Source organism: Mastacembelus armatus, chromosome 9, assembly GCF_900324485.2.
Source record: "Mastacembelus armatus chromosome 9, fMasArm1.2, whole genome shotgun sequence".
NCBI lineage: Eukaryota > Metazoa > Chordata > Actinopteri > Synbranchiformes > Mastacembelidae > Mastacembelus > Mastacembelus armatus.
In genome coordinates this window covers 25,700,217-25,717,767 of record NC_046641.1, presented here as the reverse complement: position 1 = coordinate 25,717,767, position 17,551 = coordinate 25,700,217, and the positions used below count along the sequence as shown (strand labels likewise).

The 17,551-nt window shown below is 43.8% G+C and overlaps 2 protein-coding genes across 2 annotated transcripts; one reads left to right on the top strand and one right to left on the bottom strand.

The window, feature by feature from the left end:
• Positions 1-1,410: 1,410 nt before the first annotated feature.
• Positions 1,411-12,966, bottom strand: ntng2a (netrin g2a). Its single transcript, XM_026321188.1, has 13 exons — positions 12,739-12,966; positions 10,061-10,319; positions 9,259-9,404; positions 8,791-9,029; positions 8,386-8,558; positions 7,951-7,974; positions 4,017-4,841; positions 3,537-3,620; positions 3,227-3,301; positions 2,722-2,889; positions 2,407-2,550; positions 1,610-1,699; positions 1,411-1,541 (listed from the first exon to the last, which is right to left on the bottom strand). Exons 1-13 carry the CDS (start codon positions 12,964-12,966, stop codon positions 1,411-1,413), a joined length of 2,586 nt encoding a protein of 861 aa, XP_026176973.1.
• A 1,515-nt stretch (positions 12,967-14,481) lies between these two features.
• On the top strand, positions 14,482-16,867 carry med27 (mediator complex subunit 27). The gene is made up of 8 exons (XM_026321532.1): positions 14,482-14,701; positions 15,214-15,358; positions 15,654-15,784; positions 15,987-16,080; positions 16,172-16,279; positions 16,364-16,405; positions 16,474-16,551; positions 16,633-16,867. Exons 1-8 carry the CDS (start codon positions 14,499-14,501, stop codon positions 16,765-16,767), a joined length of 936 nt encoding a protein of 311 aa, XP_026177317.1. The 5' UTR covers positions 14,482-14,498; the 3' UTR covers positions 16,768-16,867.
• Positions 16,868-17,551: the final 684 nt, after the last annotated feature.

Here is a 17,551-nt window from a genome sequence, read left to right as displayed (position 1 = left end):
TATATATATATATATATATATATATATATTGTTGTATTATTACTCTGATTATCTGACCAGTGTACAACAGATATTCACTTTACTTTAAAACAGCATTGTAGATTTCTCTATTTATTGAAGTCCTTGTACTTTACTTGTTTCTAATTTATCCTTTCTTTGCCACAATTATTTAACAGATTAAGCTGCAATTACTTTTCACATTAGGGTTTTAACATTAAGATATGCTCATAAAATACACATTAAATCAGTGGAGTCCAACCACTTTGGCATGTGAGGGAAAAGTGTCGTTGTCCATTGTCACAGGTGTCTGCATGTTGTCAGCAGCTCTAGTCCAAACAAGCAACAACGTTCAGCTTTATCTGAACTGTGCTTTTCTTCTGTCCTCTCCATGGATCATGTGACGGCCCCTCAGGTTTATCTGGTGACTCTCTGGTGGGGCCCAACCTCCAGTTTGGGAACCTCTGGACTAAACTAACTGAAACAGAAAAGTGATGCTGAACCTTTGATCACGCAGGATCAATAATCTGATATCAGTTACAGTACAAGCAGATGTTCAGTCTGTGATACTTTAACTACATGAAGCTGAGAAAACTGCTGCACTTTTACTGAAGTAGGATTTTGAATGCTGAAGTAGTAGTAGAGTACTTTGAAACTGTGGTTTTGGTTCTTTTATAGTGAAGGGTCTGAGTATTACTGCAGGAGTAGATTTCCTGTTATAAATCCTTTAGTGTGTGATGTCTTGTAAAAGTTTCAGGTGGTGCCGTCTGAACACTACAGATTAAAAAGGTAAAAAGAGGGTGCAGTTACAGTTGGGATAACACACTCTAACCTCCCATACGTCAGAGGTCCAGGTGCACTGTGGGTGATATTTCTTCATCAGCTCTGGCTCGACAGGTGATGTGTGGATGTTGATAATATCTCGAAACCATCCACTGAAGAATGCAAGTAGTCTCATTAGTTGTGAATCATTAACACACAATCAGCACAGCTGGTGGGAAACACTTGCACAGGTGAACTGACCTGACATCATAGGACTGTGATGTCATATCCTGTCCCAGCAGGTAAAGTTGATTTCAGTAAAGTGATTCTTCTCAGATTTATGTTGCTGTGGAGGTGGAGAGTTGTGGTGAGGTGGCCTGAGGTAGTTGCATCAGTGTGTGTGTGTGATTATCGCAGCCGGGACCAATCATCAGTCAGTGTACTTAGGTAGGTGGAGGACAGCAGAGCAGAACAACAGTAAGAGCAGCCACCAGCCAGAGCAGCGTGTCAGGCCGACTCACCAGCACTGACTGGTTTGGAAAACATAGTGAATTAAGACTTTTTGACTCTTTCATCATGCCTGTCAGTGTGGCACCAAGCAGTAGTTTACAGTTGCCTTATAAAAGTCTGTGATGTCATCGGTGGGAGGGGTCAGCAGCAGGTGGAGGTGATCAGACTGAGGGTCAGCATGTACAGGTGTGAGGTCAGAGGGGAGGAAGAACCTTCAGCATTGTCAAGGCAACCACCCTTCTTCAGACAGATGCTCTGCTCACAGAACGAACCTGCAGACACCATCGTCAGATTTCATCCACATCACCTGAGCTATGACATCATCCAGGTGTGTGCTTACCTGTGAAGTTGTCTGGACAGATGCAGCGCTGAAAGTCGACACAGGTTCCTCCGTTTTGGCAAATCAGACGCTCCTCGTCACAAACGTTCACTAAGGGAAAACAATTAATTAGTGATGCTGCCGATAACAGTTTTGGGTCAGTCACAGAAAACACCACTGTGTCCAAACACACTGGATCAGAGGCCCAGGCCCTGATCTCCGTACACAGGTTAATCCACAGATAATTTTGTTGACCATCTGACATACGAGCAACCCGCTGACACTGCAGTGATTATAAGGCGTCTGTTCAGAAAACATAATGTTGTGAATCAACAAGACTCTTCGGCCCACCGTGAGAGAAAATATTCTCGCATTTTCACCTGTTCCAAGAATATTTTAGGCCAGAAATGTCAAACACTTTTATATTTCAAATTGCTGTCACAGTGTGAGCTTTACTGCAGAACTGAGTTTGCTGAAGGTTGTTCAGGTGTTTCAGAGATTTTGTTTGAATTGAAGCACTTCATGATTCTAACCAGTGTATCTTACGATCACACAAACAGCACTTAGTCAATCATGGTTTCAACTGGCTTTGACTTTATTTCAAGCATCTCAGACAACTTCCTTTTAATTTCAATTTTCAATTCAACTGAGTTTTTTTGCATAGTGATAAATCACAAAAAAGTCATCTCAAGCCACTTTTCATCCAACAAATCCAGCAGGATTATTTTAGCCTGATGTCAACAGGTTAGCTTGAATTAGTTAAACCGCATTTTGAAGAACTGAGTATTACTGAAGCCTCACCGCCTCACTGTGTGTACCTGTGCAGCTGGCCACGCCTCCTCGCCAGGTGTATCCAGGCAAACAGGAGTCACAGCGTCTCCCAGTGGATCCGTCTTTACACTGACAGAGACCAGAGTCCAAACAGTGAGGAGAAACACTGCCGTCCAGATCACAGTCACACTCTGATGGAGACAGGGACCTTTATCATTATTATTTATATAGATGTGTTGATATGATTGATCAGGCATGTTCTTATTTGTCATTAAGGTCAGAGGTTAAACGCTGGAGCATAAAGACCAGGTCAGGCAGTTTTTTACTAATTTTACTGGGCAATCTGAGATGTGACTACTGACCGACACAGATGTTCTCGTCGTCCAGCGACAGGGAGATGTTTCTGTAGTAACCGAGGCGACAGTACTGGCAGTTCTGGCCTCGTGTGTTGTGTTTACAGCTCACACACGTGATCACGTTGATGAAGTCAATGTAGCTGCAGCGGCTGGAGTGTCCGTTACACTCACAGTCTGACAGAGACACATACACAAAACTGATCTGAGGTCGGTCCTTCAACATGCAAAACACACCTGTCACAATACCTGGAGATAATATATCAGAAAGTCAGGAAGTGGAGGCAGAGCCAGAAACAGACCTCTTTCAGTAATATCAAATGATCATGAAATAAAACATTTTCTCCATTGTCAGTCGGAGCAGTCAGAGCTACCAGGAAGGAGCCAGTGTCCAGTCATCCACTCCTGTGTCTGTTGGATGATTGAGGAAATTTTACCTATTTTACCTGAGAGGAGTTGGGGGGGGGGCAGTACAGGTGAAGGAGATCAGTCAGTTGGTCAGAGGTGGTCTTACCCTGGAAGGGAATGTAGGCGATTTTGGACAGTTGACTGGACTTTGGTCCTCCTGGAATCAGAATCTTCCAAATCGCTTCAGACACAAAACAAGTTGTGTAACCATGGCAACAGGCAGGTAGAAAGCAATGCTAACTCTAAGGTCAAGGGTGAACTAAAGGTCAATCCGTGCTTAGAAACACTTCAGAACTACACACTGGCTGACAATACATCTGTTCACAACTTCCACTGACTGACCAGTGCTAATGCTGATACTGCTGTTGCTAACACAAGCCAGTAGGGGGCAGTGCTAATGCTGTTTAGAGATGTACCTTTTTTCTCGTAGCCTTTGTCATCTTTGTCCTTCTCGCCCTGATCTGTAGTTTCCTCTTTCGTTTCCTTGTTGGCCTTAGCAGCTGTTTCAGTAAATAGGTAGAGGATCTGAATTTATTTCATTCTTAATGAGTGGTCAACATGTGAAGCTGTGGCTCATTAAACTTTCCTTCGTAGTGCTGCTCTTCTCCCACTTTTCCTTTGCTCGTTACCACTTCTCCATGTGTACATGCATCCTATGAGCTGCTACTCAAACCTGGCAGGGTGCAGCAGTTATGGAAATCACAGTGCACAACCTGCTTGGTGTAAGTAATCTATTACAGGACTTTTTTTTGTCAAGTAGCTTTCCCTAAGGCCAGAAGTGAACTTAAAAACATGCTGAATATACTAGCAAGAATTCCTGAATGTGCAGCCAATATCTTTGCATATATTGTGGACTAAGTTCTAATCTGACCAATCACAGCTTTTTATTGATATACCTTTCTCTGGTTTCAGCTCTCCTGTCTTCTCTTGTCTTGACTCTTTCTTGTCATTGGACCGTCCTGATGGTACACCAGCATCAGAATCTTGTTCAGTACTAGAATTTTCTTCTGTCTGAGCTGTTGCAGGAGATGAATTTACTTCTGAATCCTCTACTTCTGAAGGAAAATCCAGACCAGGACTTGCACGATTTGATCCAGTTGATTCCCAGTCTTGATTTTCTCTTTCGCCTATGTCTCGTCCTGCTGAGAAGGAATCAAGTCCAGGATCATCTACATCAACAGAATCATCTGGGATGACTACAGGATCACCAGCTGGTAGTGTTCTAGATTCAGATCCTAAACCTAACCCAGAAATACGCTGGGAATCAACTGAAATTGGACCTTCAGGAAAAGGGAAGGTGAAGTCCACAGGCGCCAAATCATCTGCAGCATCAGACCGATCAAAGATGATGGAGCTTGTATCTGGTCCAACATCAGCTGCTTCTTCTTCAGAGGGAGTCAAGAACTGTACAGGAGCATTTGAAGCTGGAGGGGGAGCATTGGGAGGAGGCACTTCCCAAAGTGCTCCATCAACAGAACGTACAGCAGGTGGAGGTATAGCTTTTGAAGAGTCTGGAGTCTCAGATGGGGGCACCTCCAGAGGCGCATCTGGAGGAGGTGCATTAGGAGAAGGTATGTTGGGAGGAGGTACTTTAGGAGGTGGTACTTCTGGAAGTATGGCAGGAAGTGTTACATCAGGAGAAGGTGCATCAGAGGGTGATACATCAGGAGGTGGTACATTAAGTAGAGGAAAATCAGGAGGTGGAACATCTGTTGAAGTGTCTGGAGGAAGATCAGGAAATGGTACATCAGGAGGAGGAAGAGAAGGAGGAGAAAGATCAAGAGATGGTACATCAAAAGGAGGAAGAGCAGGTACATCAGGAGGAGGAAGGACAGGAGAAGGTACATCAGGAGGCATTATGCTGGGAGAAGGAAGAGCCAGAGGAACGGCAGGAGATGTTATGTCAGCTCCTGCTGACAGTGGAACATCTCCTGCCCAGGTGGTTGGAGATGACCCAGTGGGTGGAGTATCTCTAGATGGAGCCCTATAACTGGATAGGGTTATTTCTGACATAGCTGCTGAAGATGGTTGGAATCCAGTTGATGTTGTAGTACCATCAGCAGATAGGGTAATCAGGTTGGTAGTAGCAGTCCCGGAGAGACCAGAGTCTGTGCTGTTTTGTGAGGAGGTGGGGTCAGAGGGTGCAGTCACTGGGTCAGAAATAGACACCTCAGAGTCAGTACTATGGCCTTGGACAGTGAGCCTGGATGTACTACTAATGGTACTGGGAGTGGTGTTGTCTGGCACTGAGGGCGCTGCTCTGGACAGAGCGTTTTCAGTCTCTAGTGCTGGACTCCTGAACATTGCTGGGTCCACTGTAGGTCCTGCTGTACTACTAAAGTCTGAAAATGCATTAGAACCTGCAGTACTGACAGTACTACTGACAGCAGTAAAATCTATAGAAGACTTAGGGGCTATAGGAAAGTTATTAATATCACTAGTACTAGTAAAGTAAGTTGTAGAACTAGGACCAGTCTGGTAAGTAGTAGTGGGCACTGTGTACATTGTAGTATACTCTGTAGTAGTAGTAAGGTCAATAGTGGAAATAGTAGTGTTAATAGTTGTAGCACTACTATCAGGACTGTCTGTTGCCATAGTAGTGGGAATAGTACTGTCCATAAGAATAACCCTGTCAGTTATTGCAGTGGTACTGTCAGTAGTTAGACTATTGTCAGTAGTACATGTAGTATTAGTACTATAAGACGTGGTACTGTCAGTAGTAGTAGTGTTCGCTCCATCTGATGAGGCAGAGGGTCCATCAGATGCTGCTGAGAGAAGAAGAGTTACGTCTCTTTAGTGAAGCTCAGTTTTCTGTTTTCCTGCCACTGAACTCTGCAGAACATGAAACACCAGAAGCTTTTCATAAACCCACCTAGACCTAAAACACGACCCTGACAGTAGACTTTAAAACAAATCAGACATGAGATGGTCAAAGATATATAAATAGTTGTCAGATTGTGGTAGTGTCTAAAACCCGCTGACAGCCCCAACAGGCTTCTACATCTGGATGAGATGCTGTTTTTTTCTTTAGAGACTACACATCTGGTTATTACAATTCTCCTGACCTTACCAATCATCCTGATCCTTCCTTTGTCTCTAAACCTGAAAATAAATGCTCTCAACCTCCCACAGATCTTTTACTCCAACAGTGCAAGTTTGGGATTTGCAGAGCAATGTCTTCACTCAGCTTGTCTCCCCAGAACATCTGGGGGATTGAGACAGCAACATACGTCACGCATTGACAGGAGGTGGAAGTTAACCAACCATTTGGTATAGCACATTCTTCTTGAGAAAATTTCTTGAACACAAACAAACTGTGGCGTCTAAAACAATAATAAAAACAGTGATTATTTGTTGTTTTAATTGATTGTTGTTATTATTGCCCTATGGAGATAAAAACATTGTTTTTCTTAGTGGGATGTTAAAGGATTATTAAGGTCAGTAACAGTAACTACTTCACTGTGCCAAAGGATGGTGGAAAAGGTGTTTTTACATCTCTGATCTAACAGCTCTGTGACTCCTGAGCTCTGAGACTGGACTCAGTCTCTGTAATTGTTACCAAATCCAGCCTGTTTGTGTTCCATTTCTATTTTTGTAATGAGATTATCCATCTATCCATCCATCATCTGTACCCCCTTAGTCCTAACCAGGGTCCCAGGGATCTGCTGGAGCCTATCCCAGCTCTCTTTAGGTGAAAGGCAGGGGTCCACCCTGGACAGGTCCCCAGTCCATCACAGGGCCACATAGAGACAAACATACTCACACTCACTCCTATGGGCAATTTAGAGTCACCAATCAACCTGACATACATGTTTTTGGACTGTGGGAGGAAACCAGAGTACCTGGAGAAAACCCACACAAGCACAGGGAGAACATGCAGACTCCACACAGAAAGGCCCCTGATGGGTTTCAAACCAGGAACCTTCTTGATGTGAGGCAACAGTGCTAACCACTAAACTACCATGCTGGCCTGCAATGAGATTATCTTTCAGAATTTTAAATATTAATTTTCAATTTCTGTCCAGAGATTTTGGATTCAGCCTACTACGCCTCCTCTACCACAGTTGTCAGCGTGTTCTACTGATTTATTGCTTCTACTCTATAATCAGGTGACTTTTGACAGTTGATCCTGGTGTTTTTATAAGATTTTTGATTTCTTTCAAACTTACACCAGATAAATGATATTATCGGTTCAAACTGAGGCTCATTTCAAGTTTTACTAATTCTGAGATGTTTTCTTACCTGACAGCTGTGTGTGTTTTAAAATGGACTAAAACAGATTAAACACCCACCATCTGCTGGTGTTTTAACCTGTTCAGAACAGATTAACACATTTTACTCCCAGAATACACCATGATCTATAGGTGAACAACTCGTGACCCATCAGCACAAGCATATGTTGATGTAATCAGTCTGGACCTGCAACCATTGTACAGTGAATCCCTACCATGCTGGACCCCCGCTTTACTTCGTCCTTATGTTTAAGCATGATAACTACTCAGTTACGTTTCGGCCTTAAAGCTGCTGACTCTCGTTGTCTCCAGCAGGTGTAGTAAGGGCCTACTGGCTTATACATATAGGGCATGAAAACAGTCCACTTGGCTGGAAACTCACCTGGTAAGGGAAAGTCTACACTTGATTGTAAAGTTGAAACAGTCAGTGTTTTTCTTTATTAAAGCCTTAAAACAGTAACCTCCCATGATGCAACACTGATCACATTACTACAGTTCTTATGTTTTTGTCTAGGTATTGGTGCTGTATGGTGGCAGGACTGTCGTAAAGGACAGACAGGTGGGCAGACAGACAGGTCAACAGGTGAGCACTACTTACTGGCTGTTGTTTCTGCTGCTTCACCTGAAAAGCACAAAACACATAGTCAAGTTTTTATGCAACTGAAGCTCAAATTTTAAAAGTATTTCCAGAATGTAATGGAAATAAAATGTGACCGAATCGCCTGCTGCTGTGTGAAAGTGAGCTGATTGGTTAATAAAGTAAGATGAGCTAAGATAAACATGATGTGTACAGGTACATTCAGATGTAGGCAGTCTTTGTACAGGCATGGACGGATCATGAGAAACTGGGCCCCTGGGCACAGGCATGTAAAAGGCCCCTATATCTTCTACATTCATAGGAGTATAATATGTGTCTTTTTGTAGTTTTGTGTTTATTTAGCTATTTTCTTCCCATATTAACTTATTTTGCATCTCCTCATAGTCATTTTGCTCCTATGTTTAGTTGTTGTTGTGCAGGTGGACAGACACGTACATATGTTGGCAGTGCCTTTGGGCAGGGGCAGGTACGATCCAGGTCTCCAGTTGCGGAATTTGAACCCTCGGCTACAGCTCTGACAGTCCTGACCTGTCGTGTTGTGGTCACATTCACACTGCAGCGTTCCATCTCGTAACAAACACAGAGATGCATGCAGGTTGCATTTACACCTGAGAAACACAGAAACACTTTGGTGTACTCGTCTGTAACAGACACGCTGACAGCACATCAATGTCACTCTGAGATTGGTCAGCCCTGTACAGGTGAGAAAGAAGGCAGCCTTTGAACTTCTCATTTTCATTCTTCACACAAATGTTCTTGTCATATTTCATGCAGTTCTGTAAATTTTACTGGTTTGTGGGTATTGATGGATGTTGGCTGGTTGTTGGTAGGTTTAATCACCTCGCAGGCACATCAATGTTGGAGATGGCATAGAAGTACTTCAGTAGGTTGTCTCTCTGCACATAGGTCCCTCCCAGTGCTGGGCGGAGGAGTCTCAGACGGAGGTTGGTGAAGGTGAAGAAGTCTCTCAGACCCTTCATGGTCTCCATCCGGGTAAACAGAGCATCCATGTTTATTAACTTTGGACCTGCAAACACCCTGAATCGAGCACGCACTTCGAACACCACGTTCTTCTCCTCCTATTGGTTGAACAATATCAGTTAGTTTAGCTACTGTGCACTCATTGGTCAGTTCCAGTACTCTTTACTGCTTAGTGCTTTTACTTACTGGGCACTGTTTTTAGTTTCCTAGATTATTCAAATAACAGTAAATATAAATGACGATACCTCTGTGTATCCCTGGCAGTGTGTGTCAATGTACTTTTCTGTTTCCCAGTTTAACCAGTATGAGTTCCAGTTATCCACCCACCTTGGCCCCGACCCAGCGGGAGTATTGCTCGGTGCAGATAACGCGGGTTAGGTTACTTGGTGTTAAGTCAGAGACCCATTTAGGAGACATGCCGAACGCCTCCAGACAGTCGTCGGCGTAGTACTGATATGGCTGCCATGTTACACCTGAGACACGAACACTGATGTTAGAAGAAAAGCAGATTATTACAACACATTTTTAAAATTTATCGCAGCAGATTTTTCACAGCCCCTCCTCCAGTGTGGACACACACAACAGACCTGTTTCATAAACACAGTAGAAGACTTTCCATTTAAAACCTTACAACTCCACAAGAAACGTTTCCCAAAAGTGAAAGAAATTTCAGATCCTTTGAGAAATGGTGCTGACTGTTCCTGTGTTATTTCATGAGCAGGAATGAGACGGACCTTTACAGAATAATGTGACTTATACAATTCAGCACTTGACATCAGCGAGTTTTACAGAATTTGGTTTAAAACCTCTGCAACTGCTGAAAATGTGAGTGTGCCCAAAAATGAATTGTTGGCTTGAGGAGTCACTGCTTATGTCTGTTTTATGGAGGACATTATTTGCATTTCTCCCTCATTTCCAACAATTCAAAACATGTTTTTTTACTACAAATTCTGTTTAAAATGCTCTTCAGACTAATTCTCTTCTCTGTGTAGGTGAAGGTTGGTGACATCCCAGAATTTCTGAAATATCTGAAAACAAAACGCAGGAGAGAAATACCCTCCTTTCAGGAGCACAGCGAGCTGAGCCACAGCGAGAGGAACATTACAGACAGCTCCCCTCAGCCAATCACCTTTGTCCATGGATTTCTCCAGCACCATGCTGGTTGGTCGGCCATATTCGAAAGTGACGACGATGTCGTCGACCACCTCCAGACTCTTGTTCCAGGACAGTGTGATGTTGGCCAGTAGGGGCTCAGGATACCTGGACCATGTGACCGTCTGCCAATAGGTGATGAGCCCACCCCTCTCCCTGTCTCCCATCAGCTGAGGAGGGTGAGACAGGTCGGGGCTGGATGCATCACATTCATCGCTGCACAGGTACGGGTTCTCCTGAAAGCAGACAGAAATACGCCATTTGTCCACAGAAATGATGTCACATGTTACACACACACACCAGTTTATAGTGAAGCAGTGATATGTCTCGTTACTCACACCAGAGAGGTGAATGTGCAGGTAAGGATGTTATGGGAAGTATTCACATATACAAATCCACATGTCACTATGGACCAATGTAATGGTGCTCTGGCTCTTCACCTGTTTTGTGTGTTCTGGACACCTAGGTATATCTGCCTTAGTGCTCTCACTATAAACCTCTACATTACTTAATTCAGTTCAATTCAATTTATTTGTATAGCGCCAAATCACAATACAATCATCTGAAGACACTTTACAAAAATAAAAAAAACAACAATTCCCTTATGAGCAGCACTTGGCGACAGTGGAGAGGAAAAACTCCCTTTAACAGAAGAAAAAACCTCCAGCAGAACCGGGCTCAGTTTGGGCGGCCACCTGCCTCGACCGGTTGGGGTGAGTGGATAGAGCAGAGAGAAAAGAACAGCAACAATAAACAACAAATAGACACTGCAGGTTGGTGGGACCAGTAACTGCACATCAGCGATATACAGCTCCAGGACCAGGGACACCTGCAGAAGGTACAGAGAGAACAGAGAGAGAGGGAGAGAGCACAAACTAGGGGAGAGAGAGAGCACAAGGTTAGTGACATTCAATGGTGGAATATACATGTGAGGGGGGAGGAGAAGAAGAGAGGGGAAGGGGGGGGGGGTTAGGGTAGGGGAGCTCAGTGCACCGATGGTCCTTGGGCAGTCTAGGCCTATAGCAGCATAACTAAGGGATGGTTCAGGGTTACCAGTACTATGAGGTCTTTAAGGTATGAAGGAGCTTGATCATGGAGGGATTTGTATGTGAGAAGAAGATGAAGAAGATGTGTTAACCATTTTAATAAAATTTTCACTGTGAACTCTTCTCCTGAAACTGTCATGACTCACTCTGGGTGTAGACATGGAACCCAGTGAATTACACTGTGTTGCAGCCGTGCAGTCAAAAATGTTTTTCCTGAGAGTATTTCCCAATCTTCAAGAAACAAGCATCAGAGATGGAGAGTTGGAACTTGGAGCATGAACTTGACTTAATGGAGTCACATTTAAGTTGCACACACAGTGACTTGGGACTTTGCTGCAGACTTATCCTCTGGAATACTGGGACGAGTGAACAATCCTTATTTTGCCTTTTTACTTTTTTGCACTGACATTCAGCTCATCACACATTTCCTTAAGGTTATTAAGGAAATGTGTGATGAGCTGAATGTCAGTAACACGTCACGAGTCACAGCCATAACGCATCGAGCCGACGCTTCAACTCCACAGACTGGCCATGTGTTCATAGTTAACTACTTAGGGTTAACATGGCAAACGGAGAAAACATTACAGACATGGAACAAAATCGTGTGGCAGGGACTGTGTTTTTCACATGCACGGTAATAACCAGTTTAAAGTAATCATCTACCAAACAGCTGATCAATGCTAATAGATAAAGGAGATGACGATGCAGTACATGCTTTGAAGACCTCAGATAGATCCGTGCAGCTAGGAGAACTCTCGTTTCAACCATAAGTGACACCATGTGTTAATCATGTTAATGATAAAGGCTGATTGATAATTGTCATTGACACTGATGGGGCTCTGCTGTGTGTGTGTGTGTGTGGGTGGGTGTGTGTGTGTGTGTGCGTGTGTGTGTGTGTGTGTGTGTGTGTGTGTGTGTGTGGTTCAGTTCATCACATTCAGCATGTTGATGTGTGTGAGTGTGATGGATTAACACGGATTTAAATCTGATCACTGTTCAAGGTTTATCCTTTAACTTCAGCTGCTGCCACCAACTGTCGCACTGCAGCTCACAGACCGGCTGCATGTGAGTAGGATTTAACAAGCCACACTGACTAATTGGATAAATGCATCCCGTCTGCAGGACGACAGCAGTTTCTCTAACTCACAGGTTGTTTGTTCTTATTATTCTTAACCAGCTGTTTCACCTCAGTGAAGGCTGAACTCTCAGATTTGAGGTTGTATCAAACTCAAACAGCAAATCGGAAGATTTGTATTAACACACAAAATGTATGAAAACATCTTTTATTCTTCAGATCAGTTTCTCCAACAAGCATCTGTTAGAAACCAGTTCAGGCTCATTGTTCACTGAAACAGATCCTGTTGTCTGATCTTTAGCTTCTGATTTTCTAATTGATAGCTTATTAACATTTAGTTTTCATTTCATTACAATGGTTACATTTATCAATAATTCAGGCACAGCTTCAGTTTCCCCAAGGAACAATTAGACAGACAGACAGCAGCTGGCTTCAGGTGTGTGTGTCAGTGTGTGTGTGTCTGCGTTTGTTTAGTTGTGTGTGTTCATGTGAATGTGTGTGTTCAGGTAGCCTGGGTGTGTTTGTGCGACTGACCAGTGTGCAGAACCTCTCAGGTGGGTTTCCACAAGTGATCCCAGGGGGGTCCACTCTGATCTGCATCACCTCCTTCATGTTGGCAGGTGGAGGTTGGCAGGCGTAGAACTCCCAGCCTGGTCCCGCCTCCGAGCCGAGCAAAGAGCGACATGTTCCGAACGGCACGAGCGGCTGAGCTCCGCCCAACGCCGGCAGCAGGAGCATGAGGACGAAGAGAGGGGGGCACATGGCGAACTGACCCTCACACAGACAGGAAGTTCATTTAGACTCTGCGGCTGCAGGTCTCTCGGCCTCCCTTTAAACTGGTGGTTGTCATGGATACAGAGCCGTTGTCTTGGTTGCCATCCATGAGGTGGTGGCCATCACCTGAGGCCCGATGAGTCCTACAAAACAAACAGGCACGTTTTGGGTCTGGACCAACCAGTAAATCAAAAGAGAAGCCAAGGTCTGTTAGAGCTTTTGATCGGATCCCATGAGCTTCCTCCAAGGGTCATTGTTCAGAGCCTGATACTGAGGAAGTTCATAGATCCAAGCAACATGAGAATGTTGGTCAGCAGGGTTGAACTGCTTCAAACATCAGCTCTTCTGAGACGTCAGAACAGGTGTGACCCTTTAATAAGCAGGTGGATGAACGTCCTGCCTCCAGAGAAATAAGGCCAGGTATGAAAATGTCTCGTCCTGTTTGTTTGTTTGAGTCTGAACTGAAGAGAAAGATGATTAAACCGAGACACCGAGGACGCGGCTGCTTTATTAAAACGTCTGTCACTTCACCTTAGACTCACTCAATGAAACTGGACCTGGATCCAAGAACACGGAGCTTATTAGCGACAACATCCACGTGTAATACGTTTCTAATGTTTCTGTGGTCCAACAATGCTACAGGAAGGTAAAGACACTTTACAATTACAGACTCGGCAGGTGTAAAGTTCCAGGTCCAGCGATTGAACAGTTTAGTCTGAAAAACTGGTCCAGGCTCAGCAGTGAAGAAACCTGGACCCAAACACTAAAGAGTCAGTTCACAGTTTAATCAGCACCGACGAAGTTTGAACAACTGAAAATCCAGTTTTTATAAACACCCGCTACCCAGACAAACAAAACATGAACTGTCTCTATCTACCTGTCTGTGTCTCCAGGTCACTCACCTGTTTGTTAAACTCATCAAGCGATAAAATGTTCTTCTCTTTCTCCTTCTCTGTCTGCTTGTTTCCTCCTCTTTCCTCCTGCTTCCACTCCTCCTTCTCCTCCTTCTCTTTTATCCCCCCGTCCGAATCTCCTCCTCTCTCTCCCTCTCTACTGTAAACTCTGCCTCTCTCTACCTTTCTCTGACCGTCTGTTCCAGTAACATGGTGTTATATAAAAGCTGACAAGTATTTCTCAGTAATCTTAAAATATTTTGTCCTGTCAGTCAGCTCACACACTCAGATGTTGTCTTCTACAACATGAATGTTTTTGTTGGTAAATGTCCCGGATGCAAACAACAAACAGATTTTGTTTTAATGTTTTGTTTGTTTTCCTCTGTATGTGAATGATTTTCTTTTATTCACGGACACATGTGACATGTTTTCATTGTTTTGTTTCGCCGTCACAATGTTTTTTTTTTATCCCGTACAGAAAATCAACATGTCCAAAATTTAAAATTAAATTAAATGGTTTAAATTTCAAATTATCATTTAAAAGTATTTTAATTCGTGACGTTTTTCACGTGACTGGCCGCCCTATGACATCATCACTGAGCGCCAGCAGAGACCTAGAGACGGACGATGGCGGACGTGGTGAATGTGGGGGTGAACCTGGATGCCTTCTCTCACGCCATCGGCGGCATCCAGGCGCTGCGCTCCAGCGTGAGCCGCGTCTTCGAGTTCCTGAAGGACGGCATGAAGAACCGGGAGACGCTGGAGGGTCGAGAGAAGCAGTTTATAGCAGAGTTCCAGGACAACCTGCAGGCAGTCAACAGAGACCTCAAGTGAGTCTGCCCCACCAGACTCCAGTCAGATTTCTGCTGATTTTAACGCTCATGCTCCGAGCAGACAGTCCGGTCCAACTGAGTCCCCACTTGGGATCAGAGTCTCTCCCGCATGTTCCGCAGACTCACATGTCGAACCATAACACACATCACACTCAGGTCACGTTAGCGGATGGCTGCTTTTATTTAATTCCGTGAAAATGTCAATGTTCATAACCTGAATGGAGTCTGGTGAAAGAGGACCACAACAAACAGGACAGTCATGTTTGTCACTCTAATTAATATTGATGTTGAGAATTTGATTGAAAAAAAAAAACATTGATCATCATCGACAGATTTTTTTTTAAAGTTTAGTTTGTAAAATTTTCACTTGTTTTTAGGTGTTTTGGTGTTGCCTGTTCATTTTCACGTAAGGGCTCAGTAACTTGTCTCTCACCTGTCTCTCTCTCTCCCATCTGTCTCTGTCTATCTCCCGTCCGTCTCTCTCGCTCTCTCACCTGTCTGTCTATCAGTGAGTTGGAGCGGCTCAGTGGACTGGTGGGTCGTCCTTCAGAATCTCATCCCCTCCATAACAGCGGTCTGCTCAGTCTGGATCCAGTTCAGGATAAAACCCCTTTATATTCACAGCTGCTGCAGGCGTACAAGTGGTCCAACAAGGTAACGCACTGACCACCTGCTCCTGCTCTTTGATGCGATCCTTAGTTGATGAACTAGCTGATTCACTGTGATTATTGATCGACTACCTGATGAATTTACATTATATGAATTTTATTGATGTGCTCCACATCACAAGGACCAGTTTACTTGCTGTGTGTTTGTGTCACACCTGGTATGAGGTACACTTGCTAAGGTACCTGATAGTGATGATGGTAGTGGTGTGTGTGTTTTGTGTATTTATGGTTGTTTTGTGTACGTGAACATGTATAAGTATATTTTGTGTATATGTGTGTAGTTGCAGTACCACGCTGGCCTTGCCTCCAGTTTGTTGAATCAACAGTCACTTAAACGGTCAGCCAATCAGATGGGAGCTTCAGCCAAGAGACGACCCAAAGTCCAACCGAGTACTCTGGTACTACCTCCTCAGTGAGTATTACTGCGGTAGTACACATATGCAGACAGGCGCTGGCTTCAGCGTGAGCTGCATCTTTGAGTACACATATATCAATGCTAGCGGAGTACAAGTACTGTCTGATCCGTGTGTTCTAGGTTAAATCTGTCTGGCAAACTGTAAAATACTACAGCATCTTTGGTTCAGTCCTGTAATACCCTGGTTTTCTGTGTACAGGTATGTAGATGATGTCATTTCACGGATCGGCCGGATGTTTCCTGATATGACCATAGAGCTGTTCAGACCTAACGGGACGTCTGCTGTACTTCTGGTACTGAAATACACATTACCACACATACGTACTGCACAGGTGTGTTTACACCAGGTAACAGGTGTGTCTGTCTCACCTGCGCCCCTCGAAGGTGAACCTGGGAAAGGTGCTGAAGGCGATCGTCGTGATGCGTTCGCTGTTTATTGACAGAACTGTTGTTCGAGGATTTAATGAGAACGTTTACAATGAAGATGGAAAGGTAAGAGACTAAACTCACCTGTCAGGTAACTGCTGACTACTACCTGCATGTCTCCATGGTAACCTGTTTGTCTTTTCTCCTCAGCTCGACATCTGGACCAAGTCTCAGTACCAGGTGTTCCAGAAGGTAAGGCTTGGCTTTCCTCACCATGTGAGCTGAGTGAGCAGCACTCTGATTGATTTTGTTGTTGCTAGGTAACAGACCATGCCACCACTGCCCTGCTGCACTACCAGCTGCCCCAGATGCCTGACGTTGTGGTCCGGTCCTTTATGGTGAGATGCTGATCAGTAACTGATCGATAGTCAGTTGGCTATACCTGTGTCTCACCTGTCTGTGTACCTGTCCGTGTGCAGACCTGGCTGCGGAGCTACATTAAACTCTTCCAGTCTTCCTGTCAGCGCTGCGGCCATTTTCTGCAGGACGGACTTCCTCCAACATGGAGGGACTTCAGGACCCTGGAGGCGTTCCATGACACCTGTCGGATGTAAACAAACACTTCCTGCGTCACACTTTATGGACCTTTTGTTTTTGTTGTCTGTGTTTTTGGGGTAAAAACGTTTGAATAAAGTTTGATTTAATTTTTTAAAAGTGGTTGTGTCCAATGGTAAAAAGCATCTTAATAAACTCAGTTCCCACAAACACCATAGTACCGGCTCAGCAGCCCTTTTGGCTGTTTAATGAGATGCATCTTGGGAGTCATAGTTATGTCCACTAGCTGATCTGCTGTTCTGATGATTAAACGGACCATTTTGATTATTATCAATGCATTGGACTAAACCACAGTCAGTGATTATTAAAATAATATTTTTACATTTAAGACAAACTACAGAACTACTGAAACCAATCAATATTTGATTATTCAAACAGCAGAATTTAATTTTTACCATAATCAATAATCACCATTCACTTAGCCAGTTATTATCAGGACCGTTAATGTCTGAGCTGTCAGAACTCTGAGTTTCCTGCAGAGTCTGAAGTTTAAGACGATTTAATCCCAAACTCCAGAGAGCCTCCAACAATAATCATTAACCTTTATTAATTAATGATCAGCAACTGCAATCTGACATGTTACTGTGTCTAGTTCAATAATAAACTCTGAGAATGAAACTGGAGCACAACATTATCATACAAATTAAACAGCTCTTTAACATTAATATGATTAATCCCAGCCAGCGACCTTTGACCTTTAAGACAACCTACTGATACAGGATTGGATGTGATTTCATGAATATTTTCATTGATCCACAGCCTACAACTCTTGCATTTCTTTCA

What these genes read in the sequence shown, in the direction of transcription:
- med27 (XM_026321532.1), top strand. Translation starts at nt 14,499, where the DNA reads ATGGCGGACGTGGTGAATGTGGGGGTGAACCTGGATGCCTTCTCTCAC. An exon ending in CGTACAAGTGGTCCAACAAG is followed by an intron (nt 15,359 to 15,653) that starts GTAACGCACTGA and finishes ATATGTGTGTAG; the next exon opens with TTGCAGTACCACGCTGGCCT. An exon ending in TTTACAATGAAGATGGAAAG is followed by an intron (nt 16,280 to 16,363) that starts GTAAGAGACTAA and finishes TTTTCTCCTCAG; the next exon opens with CTCGACATCTGGACCAAGTC.
- ntng2a (XM_026321188.1), bottom strand. Translation starts at nt 12,966, where the DNA reads ATGTGCCCCCCTCTCTTCGTCCTCATGCTCCTGCTGCCGGCGTTGGGC. An exon ending in CTGAGAGGTTCTGCACACTG is followed by an intron (nt 10,320 to 12,738) that starts GTCAGTCGCACA and finishes GTCTGCTTTCAG; the next exon opens with GAGAACCCGTACCTGTGCAG. An exon ending in AGCAGCAGAAACAACAGCCA is followed by an intron (nt 4,842 to 7,950) that starts GTAAGTAGTGCT and finishes ATCTTCCTCCAG; the next exon opens with ACACTTCAACAGATGTTCCA.